We start from the raw sequence: 17,469 nt of genomic DNA, 5'->3' as shown, positions 1-17,469 counted from the left end.
GCAAAAAAAACAGTTCCTGCCCTGAGAGAGTTCACCGTTCAATTGGGGGGGGGGGGGGGGAGAAATAACAGACTTGCAAGAACAATATACACACAAGATGTGTGCAGTGTAAATGGGATTCAATTCAGAGGGAAAGACTGAGAGTGGAAGAGACCCAAGAAAGGTTTCTTGAAGAAGGTGGGATTTGAGTTTTAAAGGAAACCAGGGAAGTTAAGAGGTGGGATGAGGAAGGAGAGTATTCCAGGCATGAGGGAAAATCACTGTGCAAAGACATGGAGGTGGGAGATGATGGGTTATGTGCTAGGGACAGCAAGGAGGCCAATGTTACTAGATAATAGAATAACTGGAGGGAAAGAAGGTATAAAAAGATTTACAAAGGTAGGAAGGGCTTTAAGGGGGCAAACAGAACATTTTATATTTGATAATGAAAGTGAAACAGGGTCATGGGAGTCTTTGAGTGGGGGTAAGGGGAAGGGTAGGTGACATGGTCAGATCCAAAGTTTTAGAAGATCCCCTTTGTGACTGAGTGGAAGATGGAGTGGAACAAAGAGAGACAGAAGGCAGGAATAACTACAGCAGTTATTGCAATAGTCCAGAAGTGAGGGGATGAGGGTTTGTACCAGGGTGGGGGCAATGTCAGAGGAGAGAAGGCATGGAACCCTTAAGAATATGAACTGGAACTCTGCTGTCATGGGTATAAGTAACCCTCTAGATGAGAAAAATCCTTCAGTACATTCTCACAACTTATAATCAGAGAACTGCTTAGAGCATTGACCACTTGCATGGTCCCAAGGCCAGCTATTGGCAAAGCCACAATGCCTCTCCATGCTTAAAGTGCTATAGAAATGTGACTCAACACCATCATGATTACTCACTAAGAGATGTCAAAAGGCAACTAGGTAGCACCAGAGTGCATAAAGCACCAGGGCTAGAGTCAACAAGACTCCTCTTTCTGAGTTCAAATCTGACGTCAGAAACTTACTAGCTATGTGACCCTGGGCAAGTCACTTCACCCTCTTTGACTAAGTTTCCTCATCTGTAAAATGAGCTGGAGAAGGAAATGGCAAACCCCTCCAATATCTTTGCCAAGAAGACCCCAAATGGGGTCACAAGAAAGAGTTGGACATGACTGAAAAATAACAATGACAAGATGTCTACCCTTTCCATGGTGAATTGTCCACCTTCCCCATTCTCCATCCTTCTTTTCTATCACCCCAACGACCAGCCAGCCCAAGATGAGTGAACCATCTTGTTATTTTCATTGACCTTGAATAAAAGGACACATAAGAGCAGAGTCTTATAACTGCTCCTCAGAGTTCCAATTTCACTACTTTCTCCCTGGTTATTTCAGGAGAAAAACATCCTGGGAGACAGGAGTCTCTGGGAAGATCCCAGAGAGTGTAAGAAAACATGGGACAATCATTCAATTTAGCATAAGGGTGCAGAGTATCCCTCATCAATGTTTATTATAGAAATTTAAAAGTATTCAGAGCTTAACAGAGTGAAAAAGATCAGAAAATTCTCAGGTCAAACTCAGCTCTTTTGTGAGTCTGGTTGTCCAGGGGGTTGTGAGACAGAGGATGCCTAGAGCTCAAGGGAGGAGAGCTCCATGCCCATGGAGATTTGACTCCACTCCCAATCACTTTTGACCCACTAATCAGGACATCTGAGAGTCCCTTCTCAGTGTCCAGATTGATTTCATCCCCTCCCCTCCTACCTTCCTCAAGATTCATTTGCCCAAATGTTCCCTTTCACTCCCATTGCTATCCCACCCCAAATGCCATTCAAAAAGGGATTGCAGCTGCTGTTTGGGGATGAAAAGGGGGCAGAATTTTACAATGTCAGGGCTGGGAGGGGCCTTAGAACAGGGGATGTCAGGGCTGGGAGAGGCCTGAGAACAGGGGATGTCAGGGCTGGGAGGGGCTTTAGAACAGGGGATGTCAGGGCTGGGAAGGGGCTCAGAATAGAGAACTTAGAGCAGGGAGGGAGATTAGAACGCACTGTCAGAACTGGAAGGGCTTTGACAGACAGACTGTCAGAACAGAGAGTGTTCTTAGAGACCATGCCATGTAACACCCTCCCCCACCCCACCTGCCTTCTCTGGTGGCAGGCACGGGTCTATAACCCAGATCACTGATTCCTCAGGCAGTGGTTATTTGGTGGTGGTTCTTCCCACCCCCACTTCCCCTTTGTGGATGATCAGTACAGAGCTGCGGGAAGCCTGGCACCATCCTATAACCCCACCACCCTCAAACCCAGACTTTCCTGCAGAGATTTCCCCTGGGATCCCACCGCATTTCCCCTCACCTCCTGGGCCGCCATCTGCCTCCACCCACATTAACTCTGTGCTAGTCCCTACTCTTACACGCAGTGATGCTTGAAATAACTTGGCCTTTGTTAAAGGGATTTTGGTTTGATGTTGCTTTCCCCTCTACTACTCTTCCCATGTACCCAGATCCTTCAGCCCATACTCCCCACCCCTTTCATTACCCTCTGCTTGGGGACTTGGTGTCTTGGGACCCGAGTTCAAATCCCACCCCTCCACTTAATCCCTGTGTGACCTTGGGCAAGTAACTTTACTTGTCCCTGCCTTGGTTTCCTCAGCTGTAAGAGGAGGTCAGACTAGAGCATACCTAACATACCCTCCAACTCTAGGTCTATAATCTATAATCTCATCCCTTCAAGGTAGAGAGGACAGAAGCAAAAGACAAAGAGCTCCTCTCTTTCTCCCCCACCCTTAATGTAACAGCAACAATAGTAACAGTAATGACTGCGCCAAAATCCATGGAAGATGCTTTTTCTGGATTTGTCCAGAAGCAGCACAGCATAGTGGTATAAGCATTGGATTGAGAGTCCAAGACTTGAGTTCCAACTCTGGCTCTGCTTCTAACTCTCTGGGGGCTTTCCCTCTCTTGCCTCAGTTTCCTTATCTGCAAAATGAAGGAAATGGGTTGGGCCATCTCCAAGATTTCTCCCAAATCCAAGTCCTTTCATCTTTGGTACTCCAGAACGAAAGGAAGAGAGAAAGCAAGGATCTTCCTCTAGAAGGGAGATGGGGATAGAAGTCTCAGACCCATTCTGCTACCAGACAACCCGGACCCACCATCCTCAGTCAGTGCTGTGACCACAAGGTGGTGGCTGAGATGGTTAGTTCTGTAGCTGCATAATCAATGGGTGATGGGATATACAGTATTGTAGTGAGTGGGACTTTCTTAGTCTTGTGCTAAGGTTTGGTTATAGTGTACTTATGACCATTTTGTGAAAAAACTTTGGTACAACTACCTCTGCAGGTAGAGGGCTAGTATTTGGCAGAAGGGGCAGCTAAGCCCCTTCTGTGGATAGAGTGGATAGAGTACAGAGCCTGGAGTCAGGAAGACCTGAGTTCCAATCCAGCCCTAGAGACTTACTGGCTGTGCAACCCTGGGCAAGTCACTGCACCCTGTCTGCCTCAGTTGACTCATCCATAAAATGAGCTGAAGAGGAAATGACAAACCCCTCCAGTATCTTTGCCCAAAAAGACCCCAAATGGAGACACAGAGAGTCAGACATGACTCAACAACGACAATAATTTACAGTCTCCCATGCTATTCTTATAAGAAAGTGGAGAACATGTGGGGTAGTCTAATGTAATGCCAAAAGAAGGCAACTTCCCAGGTTCAAAATACCAGCATAGGTGCTCTCTATTTTATTCAGTGACCAACCAAGAACAGAGAAGATTAAAACATGACATCATTCAAAATACAGCATTTACTAAGTGTGATTAAATAATCTCCAAGTACTACCCCACCCCAGGACCTTCCAATCATTCAATCAATTACAAAGTCTCTGTTCTAAATACTTCTCCACCCCTAGGCTATACCTTAATTAAGTCCACCACAAAGCCCCTCTTCTCAAATGGAGATTAGTTTCCAAACATAAGGTCAAAAGTTCCCCACCCCTGGATCACAATTGAATCTACCCCAGAGTTACATCAAGTTTAAACACAGCACTTAATACCCAAATGGAGGTCTTTTCTTCATCTTGACACGAGGCAAGTTCTCAGCAATCTTAGTTCCTGGGGAGACAAGGCTTAGCAAGGCCATAAGATACATTGCCAGTCCCTTCATGAATTCATCCTCTGTCTGTAGAACAGTCCTAGAACCCCTGAACACATTAGCAAAGCCCTCTCCCAGGATTTCTGTAAACATACAACAAGAAAATCCTTCTTCAGGGCTTCTGAACCAACAGAAAGGCTCCCAGACCCCTGCAACAACAGCACTGTCCTTCACCAGTGGACAGTATTCATTCTGTCTGCAGGACAGTCTCCAGACCCCTGCAACAACAGCACTGTCCCTCACCAGTGGACAGTATTCACTCTCTGTCTGCAGGACAGTCTCAGGGCTTCTTAGCGAACAGCCAGGTTCCAGGACTTCTTCAACAAAAGGACTGTCTTTCACCAGTGGACAAATCTGGCAAAACAACATCAAAACAGACAGACAAAGTACCAGCAAAACAGCCATGTCTCCTCAGTCCTTGGCAGCTCAGGGGGCAGGTCTCAAAAGTCCAGGGCAATTCAAAGCGGCCACCAGCAATTCTCTTAGTCTCTCTCTCTCTCTCCACGAGGTGCTGCTTCCAAAAAGATCTTCCGCCTCTCTCTAGTGTCTCTCCAAATCTACATCACCAGCTCCTCCAAGTTCAGGACTTTCTTTTCACATCAACAAGCCCATCCCACAGGTGGGATTAACAAACTCTGGGTTTTAACACAATCAATTTGAAAACCAAGCCAATACAGGGGAATCTTTAATTGCCATTACTATCACAGGTAGATGAAAGAGTAGTTAGGTGGATTGAATTCTTTGTGAAGGGCTCAACCTGAGAAGTAGGCACTGATGGTTCTTTGTTAACTTGGAACAAGGTCTACAGTGGAGTGCCCCAGGGATCCATGGAGTTTAACATTTTTATCAATTACTCAGAAAAGGATGTAATCAGTATTCTTGTCAATTTGCAGATGACAAACCACTTGGATAGAATGGCTAACCCAATGCATGAGAGAATCAGGGTTCAAAAAGATCTTGTACGGTTAGAATGTTTGGTGAAATCTGATAAAATGGAAATTAAATTGTAAGGAATTGCTATTTCCTTTTTTTTTTTTTGAGAGTCATTGGGGTTGAGTGATTTGCCCAAGGTCACATAGCTCAGAAGTATGTCAAGTGTCTGAGGCTGGATTTGAACTCAGGTCCTCCTAACTCCAGGTCCAGCGCTCTATTCGCTGTGCCATCTCACCTAGCTGCCCATTCTAGTTGGGTTTTTAAAAGTCAGCATCAAAAAGGCAAGATGGAGGGAGACATTTCTAGGAAATTGTTGTTGTTTTTAAAGATCTGGGAAGAGGAGGGTTGTTGATTTGCAGGATCATTATGAATCAGCCGTGTAAAATGTCAGCCAAGAAAGTGAATGAGTTTAGTCTACACTGAGAGATGGTGTCTAGGACTAGGGTGGTGTAGCAGCAAGCACCCCAAGCATCCTCAGGGTTGCTGACACCACAGGTTCTTGGCTCTGCTTTGATAAAGGAAAGCAACTCAAAATGGGTTAACAAGCTTACTTTAATCAGTCAAACATATGTCATTTACCTCTTTCAGGGGAAAAAGGTCACCACCCTGAACTTCAAAGTATACAGGCAGAATTATCAAGACAGAAACAGATCAAGTAGACAGCTTTCCAAACTGTCCAACTATTACATCCATACCAAATCAACATCTGGGTTTCAACATCTGGGTTTTTCAAAGCCGGGGGGCTCTGGACAACAGCTTCCCAGAATCCAGATCAAATCACAGAACATTTCTCAAAGTGAGCCCCCAAAACAAAGCTACACATCAGGGCTTATATAGCCTTCTCCTGGCTCAGAGAATGTAGCAACCTTATTGACTCACTGCCCAATCAAGAAGTATCTACTGAAAAACAAGCCTCCCACCCCAGGCTCCAGATGCACTTTAGCCTAGGGGCAGGGAAGATCTTCAAATTTACATTCCCATTACAGGTGGTGACAACCCCTCTGTGCTCTGCCATGGTCAGATCCCACCTGAAGTACTCCATTTAGTGGTAGGGATTTGTCACATCTGGGGAAGGATGCTGACAAGGCAGAGAATGTACAAACAAGGATGACCAAGACAGAGGGCTTCTCCAAGCGCCTGCCCTGTGAAGGAGACGGACGTGTTTAACCTGGAGATGAGAAATCTTGGGGGAAGTCAGATAATTGTCACTGAGCAAGTACAATGTGGAACAGGGCTTGTCCTGCTTGCTTTGCTTGGCCCTGAGAGCCAGAACCACAAGAAATGGAGGACAGTTGGGACTAGAAAAGTTATCTATGTGCCAAGGAACTACTTATTGAAAAACGGAGTGGGCTACTTCCAGAGACAAAGGCTTCTTCCACATTCTAGATCTTAAGGGAAAAAAAAAACAATTAAAGCCTTGCCAAAAGATGCTATAGCAGGTATTGAATTGAGTTCAGCATTAGATTCTAAGGTGTATTCTAACTCAGAGATTCTATGTTTCAATATTCCCAGTTGTTCCCCTCACTGGAGACTTGATTGTCACTTATCAGGAAGGTTTTAGAGATCGATGGGGGCTGAGCTCCCTTTCAAATCAAAATTCTGAGGATTCTATAAACCAGGGCAAGGGAGCTGCCTGTACTTTGAAGTCAGTCAAGCTATTCAGACAGCAAACCTTCCCAACGGAAGGCCTTTGGGATCTCCTCAAACCAGGGGCAATTAGTCCAGTATAGAGAGGATTTGGATCAGAGGACTTAGACACAAAGTCTAGCTTAGACACTTACTAGTGATGGGATCTTGAACCAAACACTTTCCTGCTCTTGTCTATTATCTGTAAGATGAGGAAGTTGGACTCAGTGATCTGGGAGATCCTGGGATTCCATCTCCAGTCAGTGTCCTTGGGCTGAGATCTCAGGCTGAACATTCTGGCAGATCTGAGTAGCAGAACGAGAGACTTTCGACAAATTCAGAATCACAGAATCTCTGAATGGAAGAGACACAGGGGGTCATGGGATCCAGCCCACGCCTGAACAGGAATCCCTTCTGTCCCTTCTTGGTCATCGGCCATGACTGGTTCTTAATTCTGCTCAACAAACCTGTATTAAATGTCTATGCATAAGGACGAGCAATGGCAACAAAGCTGCCAGTCTTGGGTAACATGTAAGAGACCATGGGTCCATCCCCCCAGATGTCCTTAAACATTTTCATGTTTTGAGATTCTATTGTTTTCTAAGCGTGCAACATCTTCCAATTAATTAGCTATTTCTTGTTTAGTTCCTCAAGCCCCAAAAGCAAAAGAAAGAAAGAAAGAAAACACCAGAAACAGTAAGTAAAACTGAATAAAACCATCAAGGTTGAGACTGTGGGAGATCTCTTATGCAGATGAGGTCCTTTTAGTTGCCAGATAAATATGTGTGTGTGTGTGTATACATGCATGTGGTTTGTGTGGATGAGTATATGAAAGGTTAGAAGAGGAGGATGAAGAGGGGGAGAAGAGAAGAAATAAAGAGAGGGGAAGAGGAAAGAGAGGAAGAGGAGGTAAAGGAGAGGGAGTGAGGAAGAGAAGAAGGAAAAGGAAGGCGGAAAGAGGGAGGGAAAAGCAGATGGAGAGAAAGAGAGGAAAGAGGGGAAGAGAAGTAGAATGGAGAAAGAAAAGGAGGAAGAGGGAGAAGGAGAGAGAGAGACAGAGAGAAATTCAGAAATACTTGGGTGACAGTAGGACTCTGAATACAGCCTTTTAACTGCTCTCAGCCTCAGTTTCCTTACCTGTAAAATAGGGATAATAGGAATCAGAACACTTCCTAGATTGTTGTTAAGGATCAAATGAGATTTTGTAAGTCAAGCATTTTGCCAGCCTTTGAGCAGTGTATAAATGTCAGCTATTATGTGAGAGTGGGGGGTGGGCTGGGTGGGTACACAAGCATCACTATCTTGCATTTTAGCTGAAGTCAGTGTAATCGTTAGAGATCCTGGAGAGTTGGCCCTGCAGAGTCTGGCTGCTCCTGTTTATTTTTTTAAATAGCTGGTAGTAGAAATTCAAATCAGAGAATGCTGCCTGCAGAGTTCAGTTCCCAGCCAAATTAAAAGTAAATTTGGTTACAACCCACCTATTTTATGCCCTGCAAATATCAGTGCGTATGTTTTCCAGTCAACAAAATAATATTTTGTCTCCCACCAAGAAGCTTCTAATAAGTGGATCAAAGGCAGTGGGGATGGAAATTGGAAGACTTCTTGGGGGCAGCGTCAAGGAACAAGTAGAGAAGGAAAGACAGATAAGACAGGGCTCAAGAGTGAGGTCTTAGTGCCCTGGCTGCCTGAGCTCAGTCATGGCCAACAGTTGGTCTCTTACTCAGTCCAGGGAAGCCTTGGTTTTGCCCAGAAGAAGATTACTGACCATCAGGGCTCTTGGTCTCTGGGGCAGGCTACAGCAAGGAGGAATGGAGTCCAGTGTTCTGGAGGTCTCTAAAATTGGGAGGATCACATTCATTTGTCCAATCTGCTTCTGCTGCAATCCTGCCAAGGGGTCCCAGGAACAAACCAGACAGACCAAGATTCCAAGGACTCCAGAATCAATTAGTCACCCAACAAATATTTATTGAGTGTCTAATATGTGTTGGGCACCGCACTGGATATTGGGGATACAGAGGCAAAGCAAAGAGAGGCTTCCTCATAGTGGGGTGGGGGGAGATGATGTATAGGTGGTACAACGAATAGACCACTGGTCTTTAGGACCAAGAAGATCCAAGTTCAAATTCATCTTAGAAACTTTCTAGCTGTGTGACCCTAGGCAAATGATGTAATCTCTCTGAGCTTCTGTCTCCTCATTCATTTAAAAAGAAACCAAGGGATTGGATTCAATGCTTCTGTGGGTCCTTCCAACTCTAAATCTAAGTTCCTTTGTATAGAAATAGGTCCATACAAGATACATACATAGTAAATGAAGGGTAGTCATAGAAGGGAGGGCACAAACAAGTTGTGTGTTAGGGAAGTAAGGAGGGGGAAGCAGACATCAATGAAAAAGACAGTCCTTTCCCAGAGGAGAACAAAAAAGAAAAGAATGCTTCAGGCATCGGAAATTAGATGAGTGATGAAGGCTTCCAATAGAGATAGGAAAAAAAAATAGAGTCTGAAATCATCTGAGACAAAGCATGCAGGAAGAGATAGAAAAGGATTTTGGGTGGTCTCTCCCAGGCAGGTGTTGCTGCCTTCAGGAAGGGGCTACATTGATGTTTATTAAATTCACTTGGAAGGTTGTTGCTTTGTTTGGTTTTTTAAACCAAACTCTGGATTTATTTTTGCTCCTAGGGCCTCTAAAGCCTCTCTCACAAATTCAAATAGCCCTTGGCGGTCTAGACTGGCTCCATCCAGTGGTGTTCCATGGGCATCATTCACACTTACTAATGATGACAACTTTATAGCCCTTGAGCCCATCTAGAAAGTGAGTAGAAAGCCTGAACGAGAGCTGTGTCACTTCCACAGACTTGCCCACAAGTCATAGTCAGAATTACTTTCAAGGAAGCACCATCCACATTAGAGACCTGTTTCCAAAGGCAGACTGTTTATTGCCTTAAACTTTCTGTGGGTGCTCTGGGTTACTTAGTGCAGTGGGAAGATTGCAACATTTGGAGCCAAAGGACCAGGGTTCAAATTCTGGGCCTTCAATTATAACTTTCTCATCTCTCTGAGCCTCAGTTTCCTCATCTGTAAAATGAGGGGATTAGATTTAAACATCTCCAGGGTCCTATGTTGCAGGTGAATTTATCCACATGGGCTTGGTCTGTGCTGGTACAATAATATCCAAGCTGCCATACCTAGAAAGTAAGGAAGGGAGGAGAAGGATGGTGTAGGTGAGGAAGGTGTCCATTGTTCAGATCAGTTCCTATTCGGAAAGCACTTGACATGTGTTAACTCATTTGAGCTAGTCTAAACCCCCTAATTTTATAGATAATGAGCTGAGGCCTAGCAGGTTCAAGTGACTTACGTGATCAAAGATCTTGAGTTGGAAGGGGCTTCAGACACCATCAAATCCAACCCACTTTATTATATAGATTAGGAAACTCTAAGGCTCAGACTTGCTTCAGGTCACACAGACTGGAAACACCAATGGTGGGATATGAACCCAGGGTGACAGATACGTAGACCAGGGGCAATCTCAGAGATCCTCTGGTTCAGCTTTCTCATTTTACACAAGAGAAAACAGAGGTAGGAAGATATTAAGAGAATTGCCCAAGGTTGTTCAGTCCATTGGAATTGTTCCACATAGAAAGGTTGGGTTCTCAGGGTAACACCATTGCTCCCCAAGGAACATGGCAACCGGCCAGAGTCTTTGAACCTCAGATTGTGATGATATCCAAAGGATGTTGCAACTGCCTGACACCCAACCAAGTGTCTGTTGTCCCTGACCAAGGAAACCATCGGGTGAATCCTGATGCCTTGCTCTCTCTTCCTTTAAGACCACAGGTCTCCTCGGACCCCTCCCTCTGCATCCTACTATGCATGATGCAACTGAGAGTGTACCAGCTATTCCTGAATCAGATTCCCAGCTCTCCACTTTTCTAACCATGACCTTGGTCAAGTCATTTAACCAACCCTTAGTTTTCTAATACATAAATTGGACAGAAATATGATGTGATGTAATGGGGTGGAGTGCTAGTTATAAGACTCTTCCACCAGATCCCAACCTCTCTGAACCTTAGCATCCTCATCAGTAAAATGAATGGGCTGTATTCTGCAACCTCAAAGGCCCTTCTAGGGCTAAAGCTATGATCCTCTGACTTTTCTTACAGGGCTGTTCAGAAGAAACACTTTATAGTTTTTAAGTGCTATAGAAATGGATATTTTTGTTGCAATATTCCCAAGCCAAGTGTGAGCCTTGGAGTCAGAAAGACAGGACTCCAAGCTCTGTCTTGAATACAAATAGCGCAGCATGACCCTGGGCAGGTCACTTAACCTTTTGGTGTACTGAACTTGGAATCAAGGAGAGCTGGGTTCAAATACTGCTACAGACACTTACTTTCTAGTTGTATGACTCTGGGCAAGACATTTAGCTTTTCTATGCCTTGGTTTCTTCATTTGTAAAATTAGTGAGTGGAATTTGATGGACTACAAAACTATGATCTTTTTTATAGTCCTGTGAAGTATTGTTAGATTTGCAGATCAGCATGGATATAGAGAATTTCTTATTTATTTACAACTTAAATACATAAAAGCAAAAACAAATGAAAAAAGAACATTTCCATGTGCGCTGCACAACATAAAAAGAGGATTCACTATAAAATCATGAATTTACATTTTATACTGTTTACTTTTAAAAGAACTATATAAATATTACACATTGTTTGCAAAGCTGGTCTGCTTTCTATCCTTCCTTCTAAATTTTCTTTCATTCTCTGTTGTGCTTTTTATATTTTTTCCCTTTCTGCCCAGAAATAGCTACCATTGGAGAATTTCTGACAAAGAAGAGTGAGGCAAAAATGCAGATTGAGTGACTTGGCCAGGGTCACACAGCTAGGAGGTGTCTGAGACCAGATTCAAACTCAAATGGTTCTGACTCCAAGTCCATCACTCTGCCCATCTAGTGCAAGACTCTTTGCAAAGCTTAAAATGCCATATTAAAGTCATGTTACAATGATGACAAGTTTATTGGACTCATTTATCTCAGAAGAGATAAAGCTTCTAATTCAGAGTGTGGGACTCTTGGGGTACCTGAAATGGAGATCAAACATTCCATCAGCCAACAAGCATTACCAAGTGCCTATTGTGTGCCAGATACTGGCTCTAGGAATGCAAAGACAAAAATTAAACTTGTCCTGACTTCAAGGAAATTTTCTTCTGTCTGAAGAAACAGTACATGCATATACAAGAATGTGTGAAATAAATTCAAAGCAAATCCAAGGAAATTTTAGAGATGAGATACTAGCATCTGAGGGGGATCAGTAAAGAGCTCATGGAGGATGTCACAGTTTGGCTAAGTCTCTAAATAGAGTAGATATTCTAAGAGGGAAAGTGAAAAGAGAGTGTCTTCCAAGCATACAGAACAGTCTGTACAAAGACAGGGACGTGGGAGATGGGATGTGGGGAGTGAAGGACAGCAAGGAGACCTGGTGGGTGAAACCACGCAGGTCCACAAAGAGGCATGGCATTTAGTAAACTTGGGCCCACCTCAGAGGATTGTTGTGAGGATGAAATGGGTTAACATATAGGAGGTGTTCTGCAAACTTGAAAGAACTATAAAAATGCTGGCTACTAGGAAATCTGGAGAGTTGGCCTGAAGCTAGGTCATGAAGGCTTAAAAAAAACCCACAGGACTTTATTTTTAATCCTAGAGGAAACAGGGAGCTAGTGAAGCTTCTTGCACTTTAGGAAAAATAATTTTGGCATCTCTTTGGAGGATGGTCTCAAATGGGGACAGAATGGAAGCAGAAAGCACAAATGAGATCATTGCACTAGTGCAGGAGAGAGGTGATGAGAGTCTAAACTACAGAGGCATCTGGGTGAATAGATGATGGATGGATGGATGGATGCATGGATGGATGGATGGATGGATGGATGGATGACAGATGGATGGATGGGTGTATAGATGGATAGAGTGAATGAGTGAGTTAAGGGAGAATAGATGATAGAGTTAAGGAATAAATAGATTAGGAAAGGATAGATAAGTAGATAACTTTGATAGAAACAAGGGGGGGAGGAGTAGATAGATAATAATTGAATGATAGATTGGGTAGATAGAGGAATGAATGGAGATAAGGATGGATGAATGGATAGAGAGATAATTAGATAAAAGAGAAAAGGATGCATAGAGAGAGATTAGGAGGGATGAATGAAAGATAAATAGATGGATAGAGATAAGGAAGAATGAATGGATGGATAGATAGATAGATGTTAGAGAAGATGATGGGTAGAGATAAGGAGAGGTGAACAGCTAGATGGTAGATAATTAGATGGAAGATAGATAAAGATGGATGAATGGATTCAGGTCTGGGGAACCTGTGACCTCGAGGCCACATGTGGTCCTCTAGGTCCTCAAGTGTGGTCCCTTTGACTGAATCCAAATTTCACAGAAAAAATGCTCTTAATAAAAGGATTTGTTCTGTGAAGCCTGGATTCAGTCAAAGGACTGCACGTGAGGACCTAAGAGAGCCACATGTGGCCTTGAGGCCACAACTTCCCCACCCTGACAGATGAATGAATGAATGCTAGATAGACTTGAATACTTCATAAATCTTGCTTTGTGCCAGACATGAGGTAGAGAAAAGAGGACAAAGGTGAGAGATAGAGAATCATTTCAGTCATCTGCACCTTCCCCTGTCCTCCGACCTCACAAGTTTGGGAAACAAGAAGGTAGGGTGATAGAAAGTTACCAAATTGGCAGCTCAGCTAAGCCAATTGACCTTGAGACGGAAATGTCTTGAAAGGACAGGCAAACACTGGTCCCCGGACATTGTGGTGAAGGAAAACTCTTCCATCACATGATGCTTTTTCTTTCGATGGGAGAGCAACTTATTTTTCCAAGGTGATAGTGGAAGATGCTGGAGATACAAAGACAAAAACGCAATCCTTGACCTCAGAAAGTAACAGTCTAATGAGGAAGACGATGTGTAAATAATTAGGTTTGTACAAGATATATACAGAATAGATGAATGTGATCCCAGAGGGGGAGGCGTTGGCGGACAGTAAGATTTGAAGTGAGTCTTGAAGGAAGCCAAGAAACTAGATGATGGAGGTGAGAAGGAGGAGAGTATTCCAGAAAGGAGGACAGCGCCAGGAGATGGAGTGTCATGTTGGAGGAACTATAAGATCGGAGAGTGCATGGAGGGGTAAGATTTCTAGGAAGGTGGATACGGATTCACCTCTGCTGCTCTCTTTTTGGTCAATTTCCCAAAGATCCCGAAGCCGGCCTAGAAAATCTCACCGCCATCGTCACCGCCGCTGTCACTCTCGGTCACCCAGTTCTGAGTCTCGTTCCTCCAGCTGTGAGAGCAGGTAAGCCCCTGGCTTCCCCGGGACTGCCACACTTACAGCTGCCTTGAGCACAACCCACAGAGCAATCTTCAGCTTAGTCTCCCACTGTGGATGCCACAATCCCTTGTCAACCCAGACTCTTCCTGCTGGGGAACAACTCATGTGGATCATTTCATTGACTTGCCCTGATTCTTTGCAAAGGGAGGAAGGGGGAGGAGGGAGGAAGAAGTAGGAGGAAGGACATTTGCTGCCTCTTTTTCTTCAATGACAGTTTGAAGCCCTGGAAGGCTAAAACTGTACTGGAAATCACAAAACACAAGAGTGATTCCCTACTTTGGACCTACCACACTTCACTACCTGTGAGACCTTGGGCAAGTCCCTAACCCTTTCTAGGCTCCAGATTCCTGCTCTAGATAACGGAAGGGATAGGACTAGCTTGATCTCTAAGGGGCCTTTCACCTCTGACATTTACTTGTTCTGAGACCCCTCCCAACTCTGACACTTCCTGTTCTAAGGCCCCTCCCAACTCTGACACCCCCTGTTCTCAGGCCCCTCCCAGCTCTGACATCCCCAGTTCTAAGACCCCTCCCAGCTCTAAGGTCCCCTGTTCTCACGTCCCTCCCAGCTCTGACATTCCTTCTGAGGCTCCTCGCAACCATCACATTCTCTCTTCTAAGGCCCCAAATAGCTCTGAGTCCAGTGACCTTCTGGAATGTTTACAAAAAATGCTGCCTCCATCTTTATATTGGGCATTTTATTTTGAGGTACTGAAAGCTAATGCCCTGCTTTAGTCTTTGGGGCCGTTAGGTAGCACAGCGCTGGTTCTGGAGTCAGGAAAACCTGAGTTCAAATCCAGTCTCCGAACCTGACTAGCTGCGTGACCCGGGGCAAGTCACTTAACCTCTGTTTGCCTCAATTTGCTGTTTACCTCAGTAAAATGGAAAAAAAAATAATAGCACCTCCCTCCCAGGATTATGAGGATCAAATGAGATAATAATTGTAAGGCTCTTAGCACAGTGTCTGGCACATAGTAGGTGCTCTATAAACGTTAACTATGTCTCATTATCATCATTTATTTTCTCGGCATTCTCTTGGTGTCAGTCACCATGACAGACAGATCCCTCTCATCTTGGAAAGCTGGGGCCCCAATCTTGCCCTCTGCTCTCTATCTGGTCACCTAGACCCACAAATAAGGGTCTAACCCTCTCCCTGTTCTCTTTCTCCCCTTGGCAGGCACAGGGCCAAGTCCCCCGAAGAAGGGCCCAAGTCGAGGCGGAGGCGCCCCCGGCCCTGCTCTAAGGCTATCCAAAAGGGCACTGTGAGCAGCGGGGAGACCCGGTCTGGCCACGCCCCCAGCCAGTCCCTCCAAGTCTACAGCTTCCTCTCCTCCAATGAAGTCGTAAGTAACCTCCGCTGCCTTCTCTCTTTGTGCTGGCCCACGCCACTCAGGGTTGGGGTTGGGGGTGGAGAGAGACACCAGAGCCGAGCGAGCTGCGAAATATGAACTCCATTACAGAGACGTGAGCTCGAGTTATTTTAAAACCCCCATTTTTCAAGAAAGACCCTACTGTGTCTTGAGTCATTCTCTCCAATAATACTTGGTCACTATAGTTGGGGGAGAGGAAGCTAAATTATAGGCACTTTTATACAGGAATGGTTAATAAAATAGCTACCTCCAAGCAGAAGCTTTCTGTGGTGATGCCTTTATGAGCTACTATAGTTCAAAGTCTGTTCAAGGGAGGGCAGGGGGAAGAGAGAGTTCTTTGTCCTAGTTGGAACAGAGCAAACCATCCACCAGTCTTCCTGTGTCAGGGAATCGAGCGTATAAAAGACCCCGCCAACGTTTCATAACTAGGGCACGGTTGGTCGGTGACATTGGTTGGCAGCCAGACGTCGATTCCAAATGAGAAACACAAGCTTGGACTCTCTGGGAGGCTTTCCCTCCCAGGGGTTCCCCTAGCACTTACTTGACTTACAAGGTCTTGCTCAACCTCCCCATGTCTAGCTGAAGACTGGAGAGCTCATTCAAACAGCCCCATTGTACAGATGAGGGAAACAAGACATGCAGAGTGGGTTAGACAGCTTACTCTTAACCATTAGGTAAATCAAATTAGGCAAATCAAACCCAGGCTAGCATCTGGTTCTGCCATCTTCCCAAGTTCAGTGGTCATAGCAGTAATGGAAAACCCACATCCACTTTAACTGATATCCCTTCTTTTTCTTTAAGGCAGAGATTCTTAACCTGGGGTATATGACTTTTTTTAAATTGATAAGTATTTCAATATGATTGGTTTCCTTTGTAATCCTTTATTATTTTGTTTTATAAATTTAAAGACATTTTTCAAAGGATTCTATAGGCTTCACAGGGCTATCAAACCGCTCTAAGACACATCAAAACAAGGCAGAGACCCTGCCTTATCAGAATCCCAACCCTCTACGTTCATATCTGCCCCATATGTCTGTGATTCACTATGAATTGTGGGAGAAGAAGCCCCTGGGTCCACCAGGGAGAGACCCTTTGCAACCTTAATTCTTAGAAAATACATTGTAGAAGGCAAGAAATGACTACAATGGAGGCTAGGGGTGGGGAGGATGTTATGGTAGAATATTCATTGGGGAAGGTTTCCTGTGGAGTAGACATCAAGGCATTCTGGGAAAGGTTACTCCATTGTCAGAGAAGGTTTAAGATCATCATCATACTTTACTGACCAGCTAGGTTTGTGCATAAACATCAATGTGGCCCTCTATTAGTACCTAGCTAAAAGATTTAATGCATCATCTGTTCTTTGACTTTGTATCCCCACTGCCAGACACAGTATCCAGCCCATAGGGGCAGCTTAATATGTTCTCAATGAGTGTCGATTGGTTCAATTTGCTTAAATTCCACAAATGTTTGTTGAGTGCCAGCTGTTATTCTAGATACTGGGAATATAAAGAGAAAAAGGACAAAGGTCTTCAGGGCACTTAGAGAATTTAGCTCTAATCCTGCCTTGGTTGTTGTGTGACCTTGGTCAAGTAACTCTTCTTTGAAAGCTTCATCTTTAAAAAACTGGAGTAGGGAGTAGATTATTTCCATGGTCTCTTCTAGCTTTGATAGAGGACTCTGGTAGCAGGCAGAAAATTCGAGTCACTCAAGTGAGCTTGACCTCTTTTGCTATGAGCCCATTGGCTAGTTTTGTACAAATAAACAGTGACTTCAAGAGGCAAATAGGGATGGCTAACACATTGGATGATAGAGTCAAATTTCTAAAGGACCTTAGCAGGTGACCACATAGGGATAGAACTGATAAGGTAACATTCCTTAGGAATAAATGGAAAGTCCCACACCTGGGCTCAAAAAAAATCTACCTTGCAAATAGAATATGGAGGAGGTAGAAAAGATAGTAATTTGAAAAGATCTGGGGGTAATAGTGGGTCATAAGCTCACCATGGAGTAGTGGTGTGATTATGGACTCCAATAAATCTAATTCAAAATTGGATT

General features: G+C 44.3%; 1 protein-coding gene across 1 annotated transcript in view; it reads left to right on the top strand.

Moving 5' to 3' along the window:
- The window catches only part of LOC138156187 (serine/arginine repetitive matrix protein 4-like), a 224,486-nt gene that overhangs the window by 191,882 nt on the left and 15,135 nt on the right, over positions 1 to 17,469 (top strand). Inside the window, exons 6-8 of the mRNA XM_069081396.1 lie at positions 7,299 to 7,349; positions 13,911 to 14,009; positions 15,222 to 15,387. Coding sequence (XP_068937497.1) covers positions 7,299 to 7,349; positions 13,911 to 14,009; positions 15,222 to 15,387 — 316 coding nt within the window. The remainder of the gene's footprint in view (positions 1 to 7,298; positions 7,350 to 13,910; positions 14,010 to 15,221; positions 15,388 to 17,469) is intronic.

This window comes from Petaurus breviceps, unplaced genomic scaffold (genome assembly GCF_028583685.1).
Source record: "Petaurus breviceps papuanus isolate PSGF00001 unplaced genomic scaffold, PetGlider_PUasm1.0 99, whole genome shotgun sequence".
Classification (NCBI taxonomy): domain Eukaryota; kingdom Metazoa; phylum Chordata; class Mammalia; order Diprotodontia; family Petauridae; genus Petaurus; species Petaurus breviceps.
Note: the sequence above shows the minus strand (reverse complement) of the source record. Positions and strands in the feature narration are given on the sequence as shown.